The sequence below is a fragment of the Mesoplodon densirostris genome, chromosome 14 (assembly GCF_025265405.1).
Source record: "Mesoplodon densirostris isolate mMesDen1 chromosome 14, mMesDen1 primary haplotype, whole genome shotgun sequence".
Lineage (NCBI taxonomy): Eukaryota > Metazoa > Chordata > Mammalia > Artiodactyla > Ziphiidae > Mesoplodon > Mesoplodon densirostris.
Genome location: NC_082674.1, coordinates 20,256,708 through 20,274,536, shown reverse-complemented (window position 1 = coordinate 20,274,536; position 17,829 = coordinate 20,256,708). Strand labels below are relative to the sequence as shown.

Genomic DNA, 17,829 nt, shown 5'->3' with positions numbered 1-17,829 from the left:
GTCTCCTTTTTGAAGGCTGCAGGTTCATAGTTCCTGTTATTTTTGGTGTCTGCCCCCAGTGGGTAAGGTTGGTGCAGTGGGTTGTATAGCCTTCCTGGCGGAGGGGACCTAGTGCCTGTGTTCTGGTGGATGAACCTGGATCTTGTCTTTCTGGTGGGCAGGACTGCGTCCAGTGGTGTGTTTTGGGGTGTCTGTGCGCCTATTATGATTTTAGGCAGCCTGTCTGCTAATGGGTGTGACTGTGTTCCTGTCTTGCTAGTTGTTTGGCATAGGGTATCCAGCACTGTAGCTTGCTGGTCATTGTGTGGAGCTGGGTCTTAGTGTTGAGACGGAGATATGTGGGAGAGCTCTCGCTGATAGATATTACATGCAGCCAGGAGGTCTCTGGTGGTCCAATGTCCTGAACTCAGCCTTCTCACCTCAGAGGCTCAGGCCTGAAAGCCAGCCGGAGCACCAAGACCCTATCAGCCACACAGCCAGGTACGTGGGAGTTTCTTGCCTTTTGGGAGGTCTGAGGTCTTCTGCCAGCGTTCAGTAGGTGTTCTGTAGGAGTTGTTCCACATGTAGATGTATTTTTGGTGTATATGTGGGGAGGAAGGTGATCTCCACGTCTTACTTCTCTGCCATCTTGAAGGTCCTCCCCATTATTCCTTTTAATCCTAAGCAAATTTGAGTTTAAGTCATCATTTTAAAAAACAGCCCTGTTGTCCCTAGTTTGCTTTGAAAAAACCTTACTAACACCTCACTGCCTCCTGGATAAGGTAGTTAGCCAGACGAGGTGTTGCTTATCGATCCACCCCCTGCCTCTCTTTCACCTTCATTCCTGATCCCTCCTACCCCCACAGACCCCGTCCCTCAGGATGCCATGGATTCTTTTTAGATACTGCCCCAGTGCCACAGGGGTTGTACCAGTTACACTCCCGCCAGCAGTGTGTAAGTCCATCTTTTTCTCCACAGCCTTGGCAACAGCACATGATCTTACATTTAGGAATTTTGCCAGTCTGAGAGATGAGAAGTGTTATCTCAGCATCGTTTTGATTTGCATTTGTCTTGTTTTGTGTAGGTGAAAGTGGTATACTTCTCTTCTTTGTTTATGCTGTTAGCTCTCACTGAAATGCCAGTAACCCCACCGACCTTCTTTCTCTCCTCCAACAGAGGCCTCATATTTCAAGTCACAGCTAAATATCTCCTTGTCTTTATGCTCTGAATCTTTCAATGTAGGATTAATTGTTTCCTCTTCTACAGGCCCTGGCCTGTTACATCTAGCTCACTTATGCCCTGAGGGATGCACCTTGGTCTCCTTCAAATTTAAATCCCCATTACTAACAGTGTCTGGAAAATCATCAGTGATTCCCAGGTACTTGGATTTGAGTAGTGGTTTTAAATCTGTTATGGCATGAGGAAGTATCTGGGCTTGAATTCTAACTGCAAGCTTAAAGCTCATGGATGTGATTGCAACCTTGTTGTTTTCACTGATATTATTCCATAATTTTCTCAAATGAGACAACCTTTGCAATGAGGAAAATACCGAATTTCAGAATTTTTGAAGACCTTTCCCATTTTTTAAAAAAAAGCTATAATAAATAAAAGTATCCCGATAAAAAGCACAGCAACACTATATTGTTGTGTCATTACAAAGTACTCTAATTTTCAAAGTCCAGAATAAATCTGTGATATGATTCAGTATCTTATAATAACTGAAAGACTGACCCATAGCACTGGTCCTGTAACCAGTTAATGTGTGTTTGCTCTTGTCAGACAAAGTATTTCTGTAACTTTACACAAAAAGTTTGTATAAAAACATTTTAGGGCCTCCCTGGTGGCGCAAGTGGTTGAGAGTCCGCCTGCCGATGCAGGGGATACGGGTTCGTGCCCCGGTCTGGGAGGATCCCATATGCCGCGGAGCGGCTGGGCCCGTGAGCCATGGCCGCTGAGCCTGCGCGTCCGGAGCCTGCGCGTCCGGAGCCTGCGCTCCGCGACGGGGGAGGCCACAGCAGTGAGAGGCCCGCATACCGCAAAAAAAAAAAAAAAAAAAACATTTTAATCTGAAAGATTTAAAAAATGCTGTTTTTAAGTCTTTTAGCTAAATGTCATATATTGTTTAATTGATTACCAAGTAAGTGATAGGGCAATGGATAAGAAATATTTCCCTGTTGCCCATAAGAAAATAGGAGTTTTGTTGTTTTTGTTGTTTTGGGCTGCATTGGGTCTTTGTTGCTGTGCACATGTTCTCTCTAGTTGTGGCGAGTGGGGGCTACTCTTTGTTGCAGTGTGCGGGCTTCTCATTGCGGTGGCTTCTCTTGTTGCAGAGCACAGGCTCTAGGCACCCAGGCTTCAGTAGTTGCAGCACACAGGCTCAATAGTTGCAGCACGCGGGCCCTAGAATGTGTGGGCTTCAGTAGTTGCGGCACGTGGGGTCATTAGTTGTGACACATGGGCTTAGTTGCTCCGCGGCATGTGGGATCTTCCCGGACCAGGGATCGAACTCATGTCCCCTCCATTGGCAGGCGGATTCTTAACCACTGCACCACCAGGGAAGTCCCAGAAAATAGGAGTTTTTAATGGAAAAGATGAGATTGGAAATTGCAGCTATGATGACCTAATGCTAAATTATTTTATTTGTTTTCTCACGTTATTTTAGTGATACTGGATTTCTCACTTTTACGAGATGATTTCTCCCCTCTTTTAAAACAGGAAAGTTGTAGCCAAGAGTGGAGGGAGAGAAGTCAAATGGCATCTAGACTAATAATTGTCAGTGTTGATGATTAGAATAACAAAGCGTGGGGAAGTAGACAACAAATAGAAACACTGGTTTCTAAGAAAAATATGAGAGTGCATACAAAGATAAAAACAGGCTCAATGTTTTATTGAGGAAAGCATAAATAAATCATGGTGTTTTTGCTCAGTGGATGAGGCAGCTGTTAAAATGGTGAGAAAAGAAGACCTTGTAGCAAAACAAAGTATTTAATAAAACATTAAGTGGGGGATTCCCTGGTGGCACAGTGGTTGGGAATCTGCCTGCCAATGCAGGGGACACGGGTTCGAGCCCTGGTTTGGGAAGATCCCACATGCCGCGAAGCAGCTAAGCCTGGGCGTCACAACTACTGAGCCTGCGCTTCAGAGCTCACGTGCCTCAACTACTGAAGCCCACACGCCTAGAGCCTGTGCTCTGCAACAAGAGAAGCCACCACTATGAGAAGCCCACGCATGGCAACAAAGAGTGGCCCCCACTCGCCACAACTAGAGAGAGCCCCGCGCAGCAACAAAGACCCAACTCAGCCAGAAATAAATAAATTTATTAAAAAAAGAATAAACATTAAGTGGAAAGACAGATTATATATTTTTATATATCCTATGTACATAATTATATAGAAACATGCATTTGGAGGGAAATACAGAAAAATGAGAATTGTGGCAAGAATGTTCATTACTTGCAGTTTTATTATAGTTTTTGTTATAAATATTCTGTTGTAAAAAATAAAGAGAAATGCAAAGAATGTGTTCAACTCAGGAGCAAAACCAAAATAAAGCAAAACAAAAAGGTAGAAGAAAAGAGTGAAAGAGTCTGTCTTTCACATAGTTATTTACTGAGTCACGGAATTTTAGAGCTGGGAATTCTGTCAGGTGAGTTCTCAAACTCTCTGGTATCAGGACCTTTTTACACCCCTGAAAATATTTGAGCACCCCAGAGAGATTTTGCTTATATGAGTTATATCTATCAGTATTTCCATATTAGAAATCAAAACTGATAAATTATAAAATATTAAATCATTTAAAAAGAACAATGATAAACCGATTACATATTAACATAAATAATATATTTTATGAAAAGTGGATATTCCAAAGCAAAAAAATGTAACGAGAAGAATGCATTGTTTTATATTTTTTGCAAATTTCTTTAATATTTGGCTCAGTTGAAGACAGCTGGGTTTTCATATCTGCTTATCCATTCAATCTGTTGTGATATGTTGTTTTGGTTAAAGTATGGAAAGAAAATCTGGTCTCAGACAGCTGTGTAGTCGGAAAAGAGAGGAATATTTTAAAAGCTTTTGCAGATAATTGTGGATGTGCCACGTTGCCTCTGGAACATTCCACTGTACAGTCATGAGAGAATCAGATTGAAAAAGGCAAATAATGTCTTAGTATTATTATGAAAATAGTTTTGACCTCATGGGCTCCTTGGAAATGTTTTAGCAACCTTGCAGGGGGACCTCTGACCATACTTCGAGAACCACTGCTCTAGCCCTTGAGAGATAAGAAAACTGAAACCAGGATGTTAGGTGATTTCCCCCAAATCACGTAGTTAATGGAAGACAGAGCACTGGGACACAGTTCTTCTGGTTTCATTCCTCATGCTTTTGGAGGATTTCAGATTATAGTATGACTTAGGACAACTTTTGGAAACTGATCCTGAGCGTATTTATGAGGGAGTTCTGAGATATCAAGCATAATTCCTTTTCATCTTGAAGATTTAAGAAACCACAAAAAACTCCATGATAGGTGAATCAAAACTTTGAGGGAAAGTATCATTAGGATTATAAGCGGATTTGTAAAAAGTGTAATTTTTAACAAATATAAGATGATACAGAAACATTAATTTAAACATTACATTTATGATAAGTGATATAATACAAACGTATATTAACCACCTTTGACTAGCTAAAAACTTCCTAGCATCTTCTTTCTCAATTTTAAGTAGACACTTTTAATTTCATTTTGGTTTATTGCAGTTATTTGCATATCCATTATAAGAGGCATTTTCCATGTCTGAACCTCCATTCAAATGCTGGGTGACTTTCTGTTTTTATTTTTAACGTTGCTCACGCATTCCTCCCAGATTCCACTGAAATCTCAGAAGCGTTAGTAACTTTGATGCCTGAGATGGAAAATACTTTGGAAAACTTTATTTAGCCTATTCGAGTAGGCATTTCTCAAACTACACCATCAATGCATAGCGATGTATAAGGGCCTTTGGATGGTAACTTCCTACTGTTATCACCCTCATTTAACCCTCTTACATATATGTGAGAACCTCTCCCTCCCTCCATTCAGTGCTGGCCTGCAGTCTTTTTTTTTTTTTTTTTTTTTTTGCGGTACGCGGGCCTCTCACCGCTGTGGCCTCTCCCGTTGCGCAGCACAGGCTCCGGACGCGCAGGCTCAGCGGCCATGGCTCACGGGCCCAGCCGCTCCGAGAGGCATGTGGGATTTTCCCAGACCAGGGCACGAACCCATGTCCCCTGCATCGGCAGGCGGACTCTCAACCACTGCGCCACCAGGGAAGCCCCGGCCTGCAGTCTTTGTCCTGGATCTGAGACTTTCCTTCAGAACTCTTCAGCAATAGTCATTTGAAGGACACCTGAGTTGTAGTCCTGATTTTGGTAGGACCTTTACAAATCATTTAAATGCGTCATTCCTTTATTATCTCATCTGTAAAATGAAGATAGTAATACCTAGCCTATTTATTTTTTTCATTTCATATGTTTTATTGAAATATAGTTAACTTACAATATTAGTTTCAGGTGTACAACATAGTAATTCCATCCTAGCCTATTTGTCTTATACAGTTGTTTTAAGACTCAAATAAAATCATGTAAGTGGAAGTGCATTTGAATATAGCAGTAGTGTATAGGATAGTGTGTAGCAGCAGTGTCTGTAGTAATGCAAAATATTATCTATTTTGCTATAAAATTTCCCATATAATTCGTTACAACTTGGTTGGGAGAATCCTAAGTTAACTTAATCTTAGAGTTCAGAGATATTTGAAAAATATGAAGTATATTTGTTGTTTTTTTTTCTCTTCACAGAAAAAGGTAATGCTAAATATGTTTTTAGACACCATGATGGCCGATCCTCCCCCCCAGTGCCTTGTCTGGCTACCTCTCATGCATAGGCTTGCCCACGTTGAGAATGGTAAGCAGAACTTTTATCATTCAGTTCCCTGTGCTATAGGAAGTATATGAACTGACAGTATTTGTAATGTCCTTAGTTATTATCATTGAAAATTACAGTTGACACTTGCTGGCACTCCATCATTTGAATTTGTGGTTTTAGCTTTCAAAAGAGGAATATTTATTTCTCAAAAAAAAAAAAAAAAAAAGGAGGGAAGACTTATTACTTAGATAGGATACCAAGAGGTAGTAATACCAGGTCAGAAAACTTTGTGGTTCAAACTCCAGGCTTTTCCCCCCAAGATTCCAGATGGTTGTTTTCTGCTTAAACCCACCTGACTTAGCCATGACTTCCTTGTTTTCCTTTAGTTTATTAAAAGCATAACTCCAGAAAACTGTATATATTCAATATCAACCACTAAAACTATAAAATTTTGGAATAGTTTAAAAGAAAATAGCCAAGATAGAATTTGGTACTGGGTTTCACCCATATTCAGTTTTTTCCTTTACTACTGAATTACTCTCAGTATCCTTCCTAAGTAGTTTGACTTAAATCTTTGTATCACTTGAAATTGAAATGGTACTTATCTCTTAGTAACTACTTAGGTTTTTCTGCTATTGCTATCAGTTTATCTCCTTGTTTAGGTTGTTTGAGTTCATTAAAGGAAAGGTCCTAGCTTTTTTCTGGAAGCTCCCTTCTCTCAAGGCTCTTGCCTGTCTCTCCTCATTCCACAAAAGAGAAAGTGATAGCTGAGCGGCACTAAAAAGCAGAGTCCTCTTTTTTCATTTTGTAAGAATGAGAGAACGCTACCGTACTCTTTTTATTTTCTCTCCCTCCTACTCATACCTTTTTTTTTTTTTTTTTTTTTAAACTTCTCAGCCTTTCACCCAGTCATGGCTTTAGTTCACAAGTCCTTAGATTCAAGATTATTTTCCTAAAGTCCTGGAATCTCTTGAGTAGACTAAAACAGCTAAATTTTTAAACAGGATTTTTGGATAGAGATTTATGCTGTTCAATTATTACAGTGTTGGTTCTTTTGAGGGACAATACCTTTATAGCACTAAATGTTTTTGTAGTTTCAGATCCAGCTCATTTTCATAAAATCATTTTATATCTACTATCCCAAGTAGAGAGGATCTCATTTGTCGAGATCTAGTGTTATCCATATGAACATTTTGCTGTGACTTTGTATGTAGTATATTATTTATAAATTACATTCTTATGTGATTAACACTTTCATTATTCCTTAGAAATATTTTGATAACAAAACTTTAAATTTCTTAGAGGAGGTGTGTCCTTAGGATTTCTCATTCCAGATTTTAGTTTTCTGTTATTCTTTAGTGATCTTGTTGTATTATTTTTCTCACCTAGTGCTCAGGTTTTGTTGTTGTTGTTTGTTTGTTTTGAGACGATTCTCTAGTTAATACGCATCTTTGGAAGTAGGACTAAAGATCCTTATAATTGAGACACCATTGCCTTTGTATACACAGTGCTCGAAAGGGTTGTTCAAATGAAGATTTGAAGATTATACCCCTCTTGCCTTTGGCTTCCGTTTCTTGTGTTCAGAATTGAATTGCCAGAGGAACAGTCGTGCTCTCAACATTTAAAAGTATAAATAACAGCCTGTAATATACAGTTGTGCACTTACTGCCCACTTCCACTGAGTAAACTGGACTTTCAGGCTGTAAGAGAATCCCAGTAACCCTATAAATCCTGGCTGCCAGCTGGCAGTTTTTCATGAGGTAAGATGCTGTGTGAGGTGGAGAAAGGAGTCTCAGGTCACCTGAGTTTCCCTCTCTCCAAATCACTGCCCCTTCATTGGTTAGAGTACCTTATTTTATGCCAATACTTGGAACTCTTACCTAAAACTAGTATTTTGATACGGCTAGCCTTAGTTTTTTACCAGTAACCATTTGCACCCAGGTATGTAGTAGTCTTTATTTATTTATTTGTTTACTGGCTGTGCCGTGTGTCATGTGGGATCTTAGTTCCCCAACCAGGGATCGAACCAGTGCCCCCTGCATTGGGATCTCGGAGTCTTAACCAGTAGACTGCTAGGGAAGTCCCTGTAGTATTTAGTTCAGCAGACGTTTGGAGGCCTTCAGTCCAAAGGACTGTGTGAAATACCACTTGCAGGTAGCAGAGACATAAAGCATGTCGTACTGGCTCTCACAGATTTTATGTTAGTGAAGGAAACATACGTCCACAACTAACAGTATACATCTCTTAAAAGAAATAGGTTTGGAAGAGGAATTTAGGAAGGAGGGTGTCTCTCCTCCTTACTTGTTTATTTACCTGAACTTTGAGACACGCATGTCATTTTAAAGAAGGAAATGGGTTACTTTCTCAGGTGGATTGTAATCTCTTCTACGTGGAAAACTTTGTTGTTTTCTTTTTGTTCCGGTGAATGGCTGGTTCGATTAACTAAGGTGAAGACCGTTTAGATCCTTCACTCCTAGTTTTGCTTTCACCTTTGCTTTTATGCTAAATTTGGTTCTCCGCCGCACTGACGTCTCTCCCCCTCTGGTGCCCGCCCCCCCCGCCCTCTCCCCTCAAGTCGTCCACCCCGTGGAGTGCTCCTACTGCCGGCGTGAGAGCATGACGGGCTTCCGCTACCGATGCCAGCACTGCTACAACTACCAGCTCTGCCAGAACTGCTTTTGGCGCGGCCATGCCAGTGGCCCCCACAGCAGCCAGCACCAGATGAAGGAGCATTCCTCCTGGGTAACTGCTTTGTGTCTCAGTCTGTGTCCCCAGCGGTTATCCGTTGCATCTGTAACAGCACCAGGGCCACTTTTCTGAGAGATGCCTGTCAAATAAGGACGTGGCGTCATAAAATATTAGCCCTTACATTTATGAGGGGGCTTGCCTATATGTTGTGCCTCATCGCTTGATTTGAAAAGGAGAGTTTTTTTTTTTTTTTTTTTTTGCGGTACGCGGGCCTCTCACTGTTGTGGCCTCCCCCGTTGTGGAGCACAGGCTCCGGACGCGCAGGCCCAGCGGCCATGGCTCACGGGCCCAGCCGCTCCGCGGCATATGGGATCCTCCCAGACCGGGGCACGAACCCGTATCCCCTGCATCGGCAGGCGGACTCTCAACCACTTGCGCCACCAGGGAGGCCCTGAAAAGGAGAGTTTTTAAAGTTCTAGGAGATGGAGATAGTCTGACCTTTGACATGGTCCCTTTTATTCAGTAAAATGGAATGTTGTGGTGCTCCCTTTCCCAGTGAAAAGTGTCTTCTTCTTTTTTTTTTTTAAATTTATTTATTTATTTATTTATTTTTGGCCGTGCCGGGTCTTCGTTTCTGTGCGAGGGCTTTCTCCAGTTGCGGTGAGCGGGGGCCGCTCCTCATCGCGGTGCGCGGGCCTCTCACGGGCGCGGCCTCTCTTGTTGCAGAGCACAAACTCCAGACGCGCAGGTTCAGTAGTTGTGGCTCACGGGCCTAGTTTTTCCGCGGCATGTGGGATCCTCCCAGACCAGGCTCGAACCTGTGTCCCCTGCATGGGCAGGCAGATTCTCAACCACTGCACCACCAGGGAAGTCTGAAAAGTGTCTTCTTTTAAAATTGTACAAGGGGGTACCACCCCCACCCCAGAAGACTTACTCTCTGAGCTTTAAGGAAGATTTAAATTTCTTTTTTTCAAGCAAACTTTATTCATGCTTATAGGGTTTAAATGTTGCAGAGAAAGCTGCATGATAGGAAGGAGTTAAATTTTTACCTCTCTAAAGTTGGGTAGTATTTTACCATTGCCACACTGATGTCTTTACTTTCAAAAGCCATCTTTTAAATAACAGTATTTGGGTAGAGGTCAATGTCTGATTTTTCTGTGGTGTTTATAAATCATGTAACAAGTTTAGCATCAATCATTTTTTCTTCCCTTCTCTCAGTTTATTTCCAGAGTTTAAAAAATGTCATATTTTTATTTCCTAAATTGTTATAGCCTTGCTTTAAATCCTTTTCCTCTAGCTTTTGTTTGTTGGCTGGTTGGTTAGTTTGCTAAAAGGTGGAAAAATATATAGGGTCATAAGTATAATTCAGGATCTAGGTTCTTAAGCCCAGTCATCCTACTAGACTTTAAGTATTAGAAAGCTTCAATAAGGAGAGTTTTTTTCCCTATTTTCTTTTTTTTTTCCTAGTTAACCATCTTAAAACTCAACCAAGAAAAAAGCAAATAAGTTTATATCAGGGATTAGTTAAAAACAAGAAACAAACTTTAATCAAGTGTATACTTTACTTCCTACATCTCTGATAATGTGTTAGAGATAATTTTTTATTAGATGGCTTTTCAGTTACAGCTAACCCATAAAATTTTGTTAAACTGAACCTCCTATCCTGGGTCTTATGTTGTAAATTCCAGTATTTCTTTTGGTTGAGGAGTCATTATTTAAAATTTTTTAAACAAGCAAAGGGAAAACAAAAAATAAAACCCAGTAGTTTATTCTCTTTTTCATTGACTAGAGAGAATTTATAGATTTTCAAATTGTTACTTTTTCTTCTTCTTAAAGTACAAGTATCCCCCTGTGTTAAATGACTTATTAATATTTTTCAACTGTTTTTTGTTTAGAGTCTAACTCTTTACACTGAGAAAGCTCTTTGCCTTATTACCTTTCATAATGATTGGATTCTCTGGAATGTGTCTACTGAAAGTTCTCTTTCTAGATGTTGGGGCTAGGAGGATGAAGAACTTCTTTTTCACCTTAGTTTGAATTTGCTCATTTAGCTAATTTAAAACCCTTATAGAAATGGGAATTTTACATTTATTTAAAGATAAGTGACTGTTTGAATATTGCTTTATGATTTACAAAGCAGTTTTTCATATACTCTGTTGATCTATAACATACATAAAGGAAAGTACAGAAATCACAAGTGAGTTCTTATATTTGTTTGATCCTCACAACACTCTTGTGAAGTAAGTCTTATCGCCATTTATTGTTATTTTTATTTCAGCTTTGTTATTTTTTTCTAGTTTATTAATTTATTTTTGTTATAGTGACTTAAGAGTTCAGGAAAAATCAAGTATTATTAGCATGCATAATTTTGAAGCTGGTATCATAAAAGTATTAGTTCTGAATTTTGATGAGTATTTGCATTATGATGGTAGATGCATATTGGTAAGGTCTTTTACGTGTCTGTGTGTGACTTGTTAAGACTAGGACTCTGTGTGCAGTGCCCTTGTTCTTTGAGGAAGATATGGATGAATTTTGAGGCTGTCGTGAGTAAAGAAATTTCCACCTAACAAAAAAATGCGTAATCAGTTTAATAGTAATTTCTTTGAAGTTTGTCCACTGTGTTTGTACTAAAATTTTGAATGAATGTTTCTCTGTGTTCACAACAGATGGATTTAGTGTGCATTTAACCAGGTTGTATATGAATTTGCATTGTAGATTTGATATGTGTAGTGTTGGTGCTTGGAAATTTATTTTGATTTTTCCAAAAGTTCTGTTTAATGTTTTATCTAAGTAACTATGCAGTATAATTCACCATTCTTTTATTCATCAATCCATTCATTTGTCTTTATTATAGGAAAAAATGCCATATGGTACCATACCTGTAATTAATTCTGTCCATTCATTATTTATTCAAAAGATATTTTTTGAGCACCTGCTATGTCCCAGGCACTGTAAGAGGCTTGTGAGATACATCTATGAACAAACTAGACAAAGATTCCTGCCTTGGTGGAGCTTAAATTTTAAGGGTGTTAAAGAGACCACTAGGGCTCATCAACATCACTGTTTTCCTGTTCTTGCTGGGCACACATCTAGACTACATTTCTCAGCCCCACTGTATCCAAAAGGACCATGTGAATAGCTGTTACCAGTGGAATGTGATCAGAGTGATATATGTCTTCCCAGAACAAGACAGTTAATAACTGGGTGCCTTTTCTATCCTCTCTCGCAGCTTAATGGAGAGAATTTCATTAGGACCCAGAGAGGGTGAAACCATAAAATGAAAGGAAACTGGGTCCTTGAGCAATGGGTGGGGAGGAATATCCTGCCAACCTGTGTGACTCTGATGGAAGCAAGGGAGAAACTTTGTGTTAAGCTACTGAGGTTTTAGTTTTTGCTACAGTGGTTGGTACTGGAAGTAGAATTCTGTTAAAACAAAACCTTAAAGTCTGTTTCATTGTCTTAGCAGTCAGGTAGCATGCTGATGAGGACACTGATGTTGGAGTTGGGAAAGACAGAAACCCAAGTTCTGCAGTGGTGACCAATTTGGTACATTTGTCATCCGTGGTAACTTGGAAGACTTGCTTCATGCCAAGCAAACTCTAGGTCAAACGATGGAAAAGGTCAGAGTGTGTGTTGACTCTTATTGGTAAGGTATTACATGAAAGAGATGAGCTTAGGAAAGAATTGGCTAGCTTTCAAGCAAAAAATGAAAGGGAATAGAGAAAGTTCTGAGAGTTGGGGCAGTGAAAGGAAAAACAGACTATTTCTAGAGAGCAAGAGATAAGAGTTGAGAGAGGTTTTGAGCATCAAAGACCTAGTAAATGTTCTCAGTTGAAAGAAAAATGCGACAGTCCTGTGGCAAAGATCAGATGAAGTGTAGTTCTTGCTGCTCATCAGAATCATCTTGCTCCCACCTTCATAGCTTCTGATGTAATGGGTCCAGGGTACACGAAACCTGGACACAGGCAGTTTTTGAAAGTTCTGTTTTGCAGCCAAGATTCTGTTTTGCAGCCAGAGTTGGAAACTGCTGACCTATTGTTTCATGTGGCCTCCAGGTGGCTTCTGTTAGTTGAAAGCAAGAGGAATGGAAGCATGTCTGGGGAAGAACTTTGTGTGTGGTTACTGGCACATGGAACCAACTGGAAACAAATAGATCAAAGGCCTGCTAAGTTTTTGAGGGAATTCTGTTGGCAATGGAACCATGAGCCTGACTATTACAGCTCTAAAATCACTTTTTAAGGACCCAGAACTTGCCCTGGAAAGAGGTGGGTTATGAAGGTTTTACGGCCCCTCAGGAAGGCGTGCCAGAGCCCACATGGCCAAGGAGACTATTGGATAAGGAAGAACCTTCTCCTCCTGTCCCACTCTTGTATATTGGGACTGGGGAGAGCAGGTGCAAATCACATGCCTTTTCAGTTCATAGGTTGTGTCTTAAGGAGCTGCACATGGTCTTGATGAAGGAAACTGCCAGAGCCAGAGGTCCTGCACTTGTAGTTAGATGTGCTGACTGAATGGGGCTTCAGGTTTGCTTCTGGGCGGTGGGAGAGGTTTGAGTGTGTTCTTTGTGTAGTGAAAGTGAGCAGAAAGATAGTTAGTGATTAGAAGTACTTACCAGTATCCATGTATTCCTTTTCTTCTGGATATATAACTAGATTATATAGCCACCCTCCTTGTAGCCGGATGGGCCATATGACTAGTTCTTACCAATGGAATGTGTTTGGAAGTCATCTGTGTTACTTCTGGGTCAAGGTAGTTTAAAGCAAGTGTGTCTTCTCCATTCTTTCTGTCTTTGCCCTTCCCACTCCCTATGTACACCAGCCCAAATGAAAGGATCTCTGTTAGTTAACACAGGCAGAGTCCTTAGATGAAAGGAGGCTGGGTCCCTGGATTCATGCATCAGAGCCCCTCTTCCAGTTTACACTGGACTCTCACATGAGCAAGAAATCAGAAAAAGGGATCAAGGGTAGGAGTGGGGATAGTCTTATAGGCCTTGTTGAGAAAGTGAGATTTGAGCAAAGTCTTAGATGTCTGCTTGCAGACATCTGGGGAAGAGCAGATGTTTTCAGGATCGTGGCCGTACAGCCAGAGTGTGCATGTGAATTCAGGGAACAGCAAAAAAGCCAGAGTAGCCAGAGCAGAAGGAGCAGCAGGAAAGCTGTAGGGAGGGGGTCAGAGAGGTGGCAAGGGCCTTGCTGGCCATTGTAAGGGCTTTGGCTTTTACTCTGAGTGAAAGGAGGAATCTTTGTAGAGCTTTGGTTAGAAAATAGCTTGAGTTGATTTATATTTTAAAATGATCAGTCTGGATGCCATGTAAAGAGTAAACAGTGGAAGGAAAAGATAGAAGCAGACCATTTCAGAGAGATGATTGCAGTAATTAAAACAAGATATGGTAGGATGTTAGCAATAGAGGTGATGAAAAGAGCTGAATTAGGATATACTTCATAAATCTGCTTCATGGGTCGGATGTGGCTTGTGAAAGGAAAGGAGTCCAGGGAAGCGCTAAGATTTTGTCCCAAACAGTTAGAAGGATGGAATTGCCATCTGCTGAGATGGGGAAGGTTTGGGCTAAACATCATTTAACAGTGATATTAAAAAACCACCACCAACAACAACACTGTATCAGGATCTTCCTCCAAATCTGAATCATTTAAATATGGCAATAAAAATCCTACTAAATATTATGCATAGTTTGAATAAGGTATTATTTTTAAAAGTATAATTTAATAGAAAACATGATAGTCTCTGTGACTGAATGAACCACTTAAACAGAAGTCCTTGTTCAGATCATAAGGCTGGAATGGTCAACAGGACCCACCTCTGTGTGGGCCTCTGAATGTGGCTTGTGCTTTTCACAGCATGGAGGCATTATTTTAAGAGAGAGCATCACCAGAGGAAGCAGCTGGAGGACCACCATCCCTAGAGAGCTATGGGGAAGCTGCAAGGCCTTGTCTTAGCTGGCTGTAAAGTTATGTGGCAACATTCCGCCATATTGTTGGTCACAGTCTCTAAGGCTGGAGGGAAGGAGAAGGGACTTCACCTCATGATGCTGGGGTGGCGGTCAAGTCCATCACAGTGGAGCAAGGGTGGTGAGAGAGATCCCTGCAGTTGTGTTTGGAAAATACAGTCTGCCACCCAGAGGATAAAGCCTTACATTCTGATCAAGGATTTCTGTTCAGCCATGGAGACTATCATGTTTTTCTACTACATTAGTACAGTTCAGTGGCATTAAGTATATTCATGTTGTTGTGCGACCGTCATCACCATCCATCTTTGGGACCTTGTCATCTTCCCGAACGGAAACTCTTAACCCTTTCCTGATACGCAAGGAGGGCTGGAGATAAACAAGACTGCTCCCGTTCCCTGCCTTCCCCCTTGCCTTACATTCAGGTGTCCACTTATTCTGGTCTTCAGTTTACCAAGAGAAATTTGACCAATCCCCATGTGGTTACTGCTCCATGGCAGGAAGTGTGTATGTGTATACACAATACACTTGTACCACAGTACAGTTTGTTGTCAGTAGAGGTAGTTATATAACTTAGTTGATGATATGGAAATTTCCCCTTTCTTCCCAGCAGATGGCAGACTCCACCTCTGAACAAAGTTACTTATCCCGTTCTTCAAAATCTGTAAATGACAAAGTATTGGATTTGTTTAACAATCTCTATTAATATTATTGCTTTTTTTTTAAGGTAAATGTTAATGAGCAACTCACATATGTCCAGTGTAGTTGTTTGGGCACTGATGATATTAGATCATTTACTTTAAGGAGTCAGTAAATTATGTTGTTATAGACTTGGAACAATTAAGACTGTTGACTTTGTCAGAAGCAATGTTTCATTTTCATGTGATCAGCATACCTCTACCCGCATCTCTAGAATTCTAAGAGATAATGTGTATTCATTGAGGAAAAGATACACTTCTTGGCCATGCCCCTGTTCAATTCTAAATAGTTACATGTCATAGTTAAATAGCTACTTTGTACATGGTGCAAAACTAGGTAGGACTATTTTTTTAAAAGGCATAAGACAGTATACCTACTTGTAGCAAGTTACAGCAGGAGGTAAGATGCACACATGAAGAAAATCGAAACAAAAGATACAAAATCTAGTCCCTTAGGTCAGTGCCCCACACTCCTCAGAAAAACTGCTGAGATTTGCCCACTGTGGCTCTGACCTGTTTTGTTTGGGTTTTTTTTTAACATCTTTATTGGATTATAATTGCTTTACAATGGTGTGTTAGTTTCTGCTGTATAACAAAATGAATCAGCTATACATATACATATGTCCTCATATCCCCTCCCTTTTGCGTCGCCCTCCCACCCTCCCTATCCCACCCCTCTAGGTGGTCACAAAGCACCGAGCTGATCTCCCTGTGCTATGTGGCTGCTTCCCACTAGCTATCTATTTTACATTTGGTAGTGTATATATGTCCATGCCACTCTCTCACTTCATCCCAGCTTCCCCTTGCCCCTCCCCGTGTCCTCAAGTCCGTTCTCTATGTCTGCATCTTTATTCCTGTCCTGCCCCTAGATTCTTCAGAGCCTTTTTTTTTTTTAGATTCCATATATATGTGTTAGCATACAGTATTTGTCTTTCTCTTTCTGACTTACTTCACTCTGTATGACATTCTCTAGGTCCATCCACCTCACTACAAATAACTCAAATTCGTTTCTTTTTATGGCTGAGTAATATTCCATTGTATATATGTGCCACATCTTCTTTATCCATTCACCTGTCGATGGACACTTAGGTCGCTTCCATGTCCTGGCTATTGTAAATAGAGCTGCAATGAACACTGTGGTCCATGACTCTTTATGAATTACGGTTTTCTCAGGGTATATGCCCAGTAGTGGGGTTGTCTAAGCATTTCTTTTAGCCCCTTGTCTTAATAGAAATTTGGCTTTCCTGTAGGTGTTCCACTTCTCTCGCAGCCCTTTCAGGTGGTGGCTATCTATTCTTCTACATCCACATGAATTTTTAGGGTTTGGGAGGTGAAATTATTGTTAGGGTGACCATATAATTTAGCATATAATCCAGACTCATGTGAGAGTGGAAGGGGACACTGTTAATTATGCAGGGACAACATGCGTAAACTGCGATTATCCTGGGTAAACTATTTATGGTCACTGTTTTAGTTTTCTTTTCTTGCATAATAAATAACCATAAACTTAGCAGCCTAAGACAACATAAATACGTTATCTACGTCCGAAGTCCAGGCAATGGCATGGCTGGATTCTCTGCTGTAGGTCTCACTGCGTTGAAATCGCAGTGTCAGCTGAAGCTGTAGTTATCATCTGGGCTTGAGGGTCCTCTTGTCATCTCACTGGTTGTTGGCAGGATTCATTTCATTGCAGCTGTGATGATGAGGTCCCTGTTTTCCTGATAGCTGCCAGCCAGGGTGACTCTCAGCTCCCAGGGGCTACCCGCAGTTCCTTGACATGTGGCCCTCATAGGCAGTTCACAGCATGGATGTTGACTTTCTTCCAGGACAGCTAGAGTGCATCTCTCTGAAACCTCTTCTGAAACCAGCCAGAAAGAAATGCTGCTTTTAAAAGGCTCACCTGATTAGACCAGGCCCACCTAAGGTAATCTTCCTTTTGCTGTATAACATAATCAGAGGAGTGATCGTTTATCATATTCACAGCTTCCACCTACATTCAAAGAGGAAAGGCTGATACAAGGATGAGGATTAACCTCAATTATAAGTTGAGGGTCAGCTCATAATTCTGTGAATGCTGACACCCTGGTTATTTTCCTTCTTGCATTCCTTCCTGCCACTTCTAGATCTTTACACCCTGAATCTCTTAGATTAAAAAAAAAAAATACAAGCAAGATGCTGCTTTGAGGATCATGTCATTTTAGCCCTGTTATCCTTCTTTTCTGGTGGTCTTATCTCCTTCCTTTCTGGACATACTCCTTCACTGCTGGATGGTTTGGTACCTGATTGATGGTCACCTCATGATGATTTCTGCATCTCTGTAGTCAAACCTTTTAAGACCTTGGCCACATGGTTTCTTGACTTCTTCAGCTCTGACACTCTTCTTCTCCACTGAACATCAGACATCTGCTCCCTCAGTTACACCCTGGACCTTTTCACCACCTCCAACTGCTCCTACTTCCAAAATCACTGATTTCGACATCCGATTCTCCTTTGATATCCCATTATCATTCCAGTTGACTTTTCAACCACTCTCACTAAGATCTTTTTTAATTTTTTTTTTTTTTTTTTTTGCTGTACGCGGGCCTCTCACTGTCTATCCGTCATTCCTTG

The 17,829-nt window shown here is 40.8% G+C and overlaps 1 protein-coding gene across 6 annotated transcripts in view; it reads left to right on the top strand.

Annotated features, from left to right (window-relative positions):
* DTNB (dystrobrevin beta) overlaps positions 1-17,829 on the top strand; it is a 245,239-nt gene that overhangs the window by 80,255 nt on the left and 147,155 nt on the right. For all 6 annotated transcript variants that reach the window (XM_060117915.1, XM_060117913.1, XM_060117914.1 and 3 more), the window contains exons 7-8: positions 5,805-5,910; positions 8,447-8,613. In XM_060117915.1, the coding sequence (XP_059973898.1) occupies positions 5,805-5,910; positions 8,447-8,613 (273 nt within the window). The remainder of the gene's footprint in view (positions 1-5,804; positions 5,911-8,446; positions 8,614-17,829) is intronic.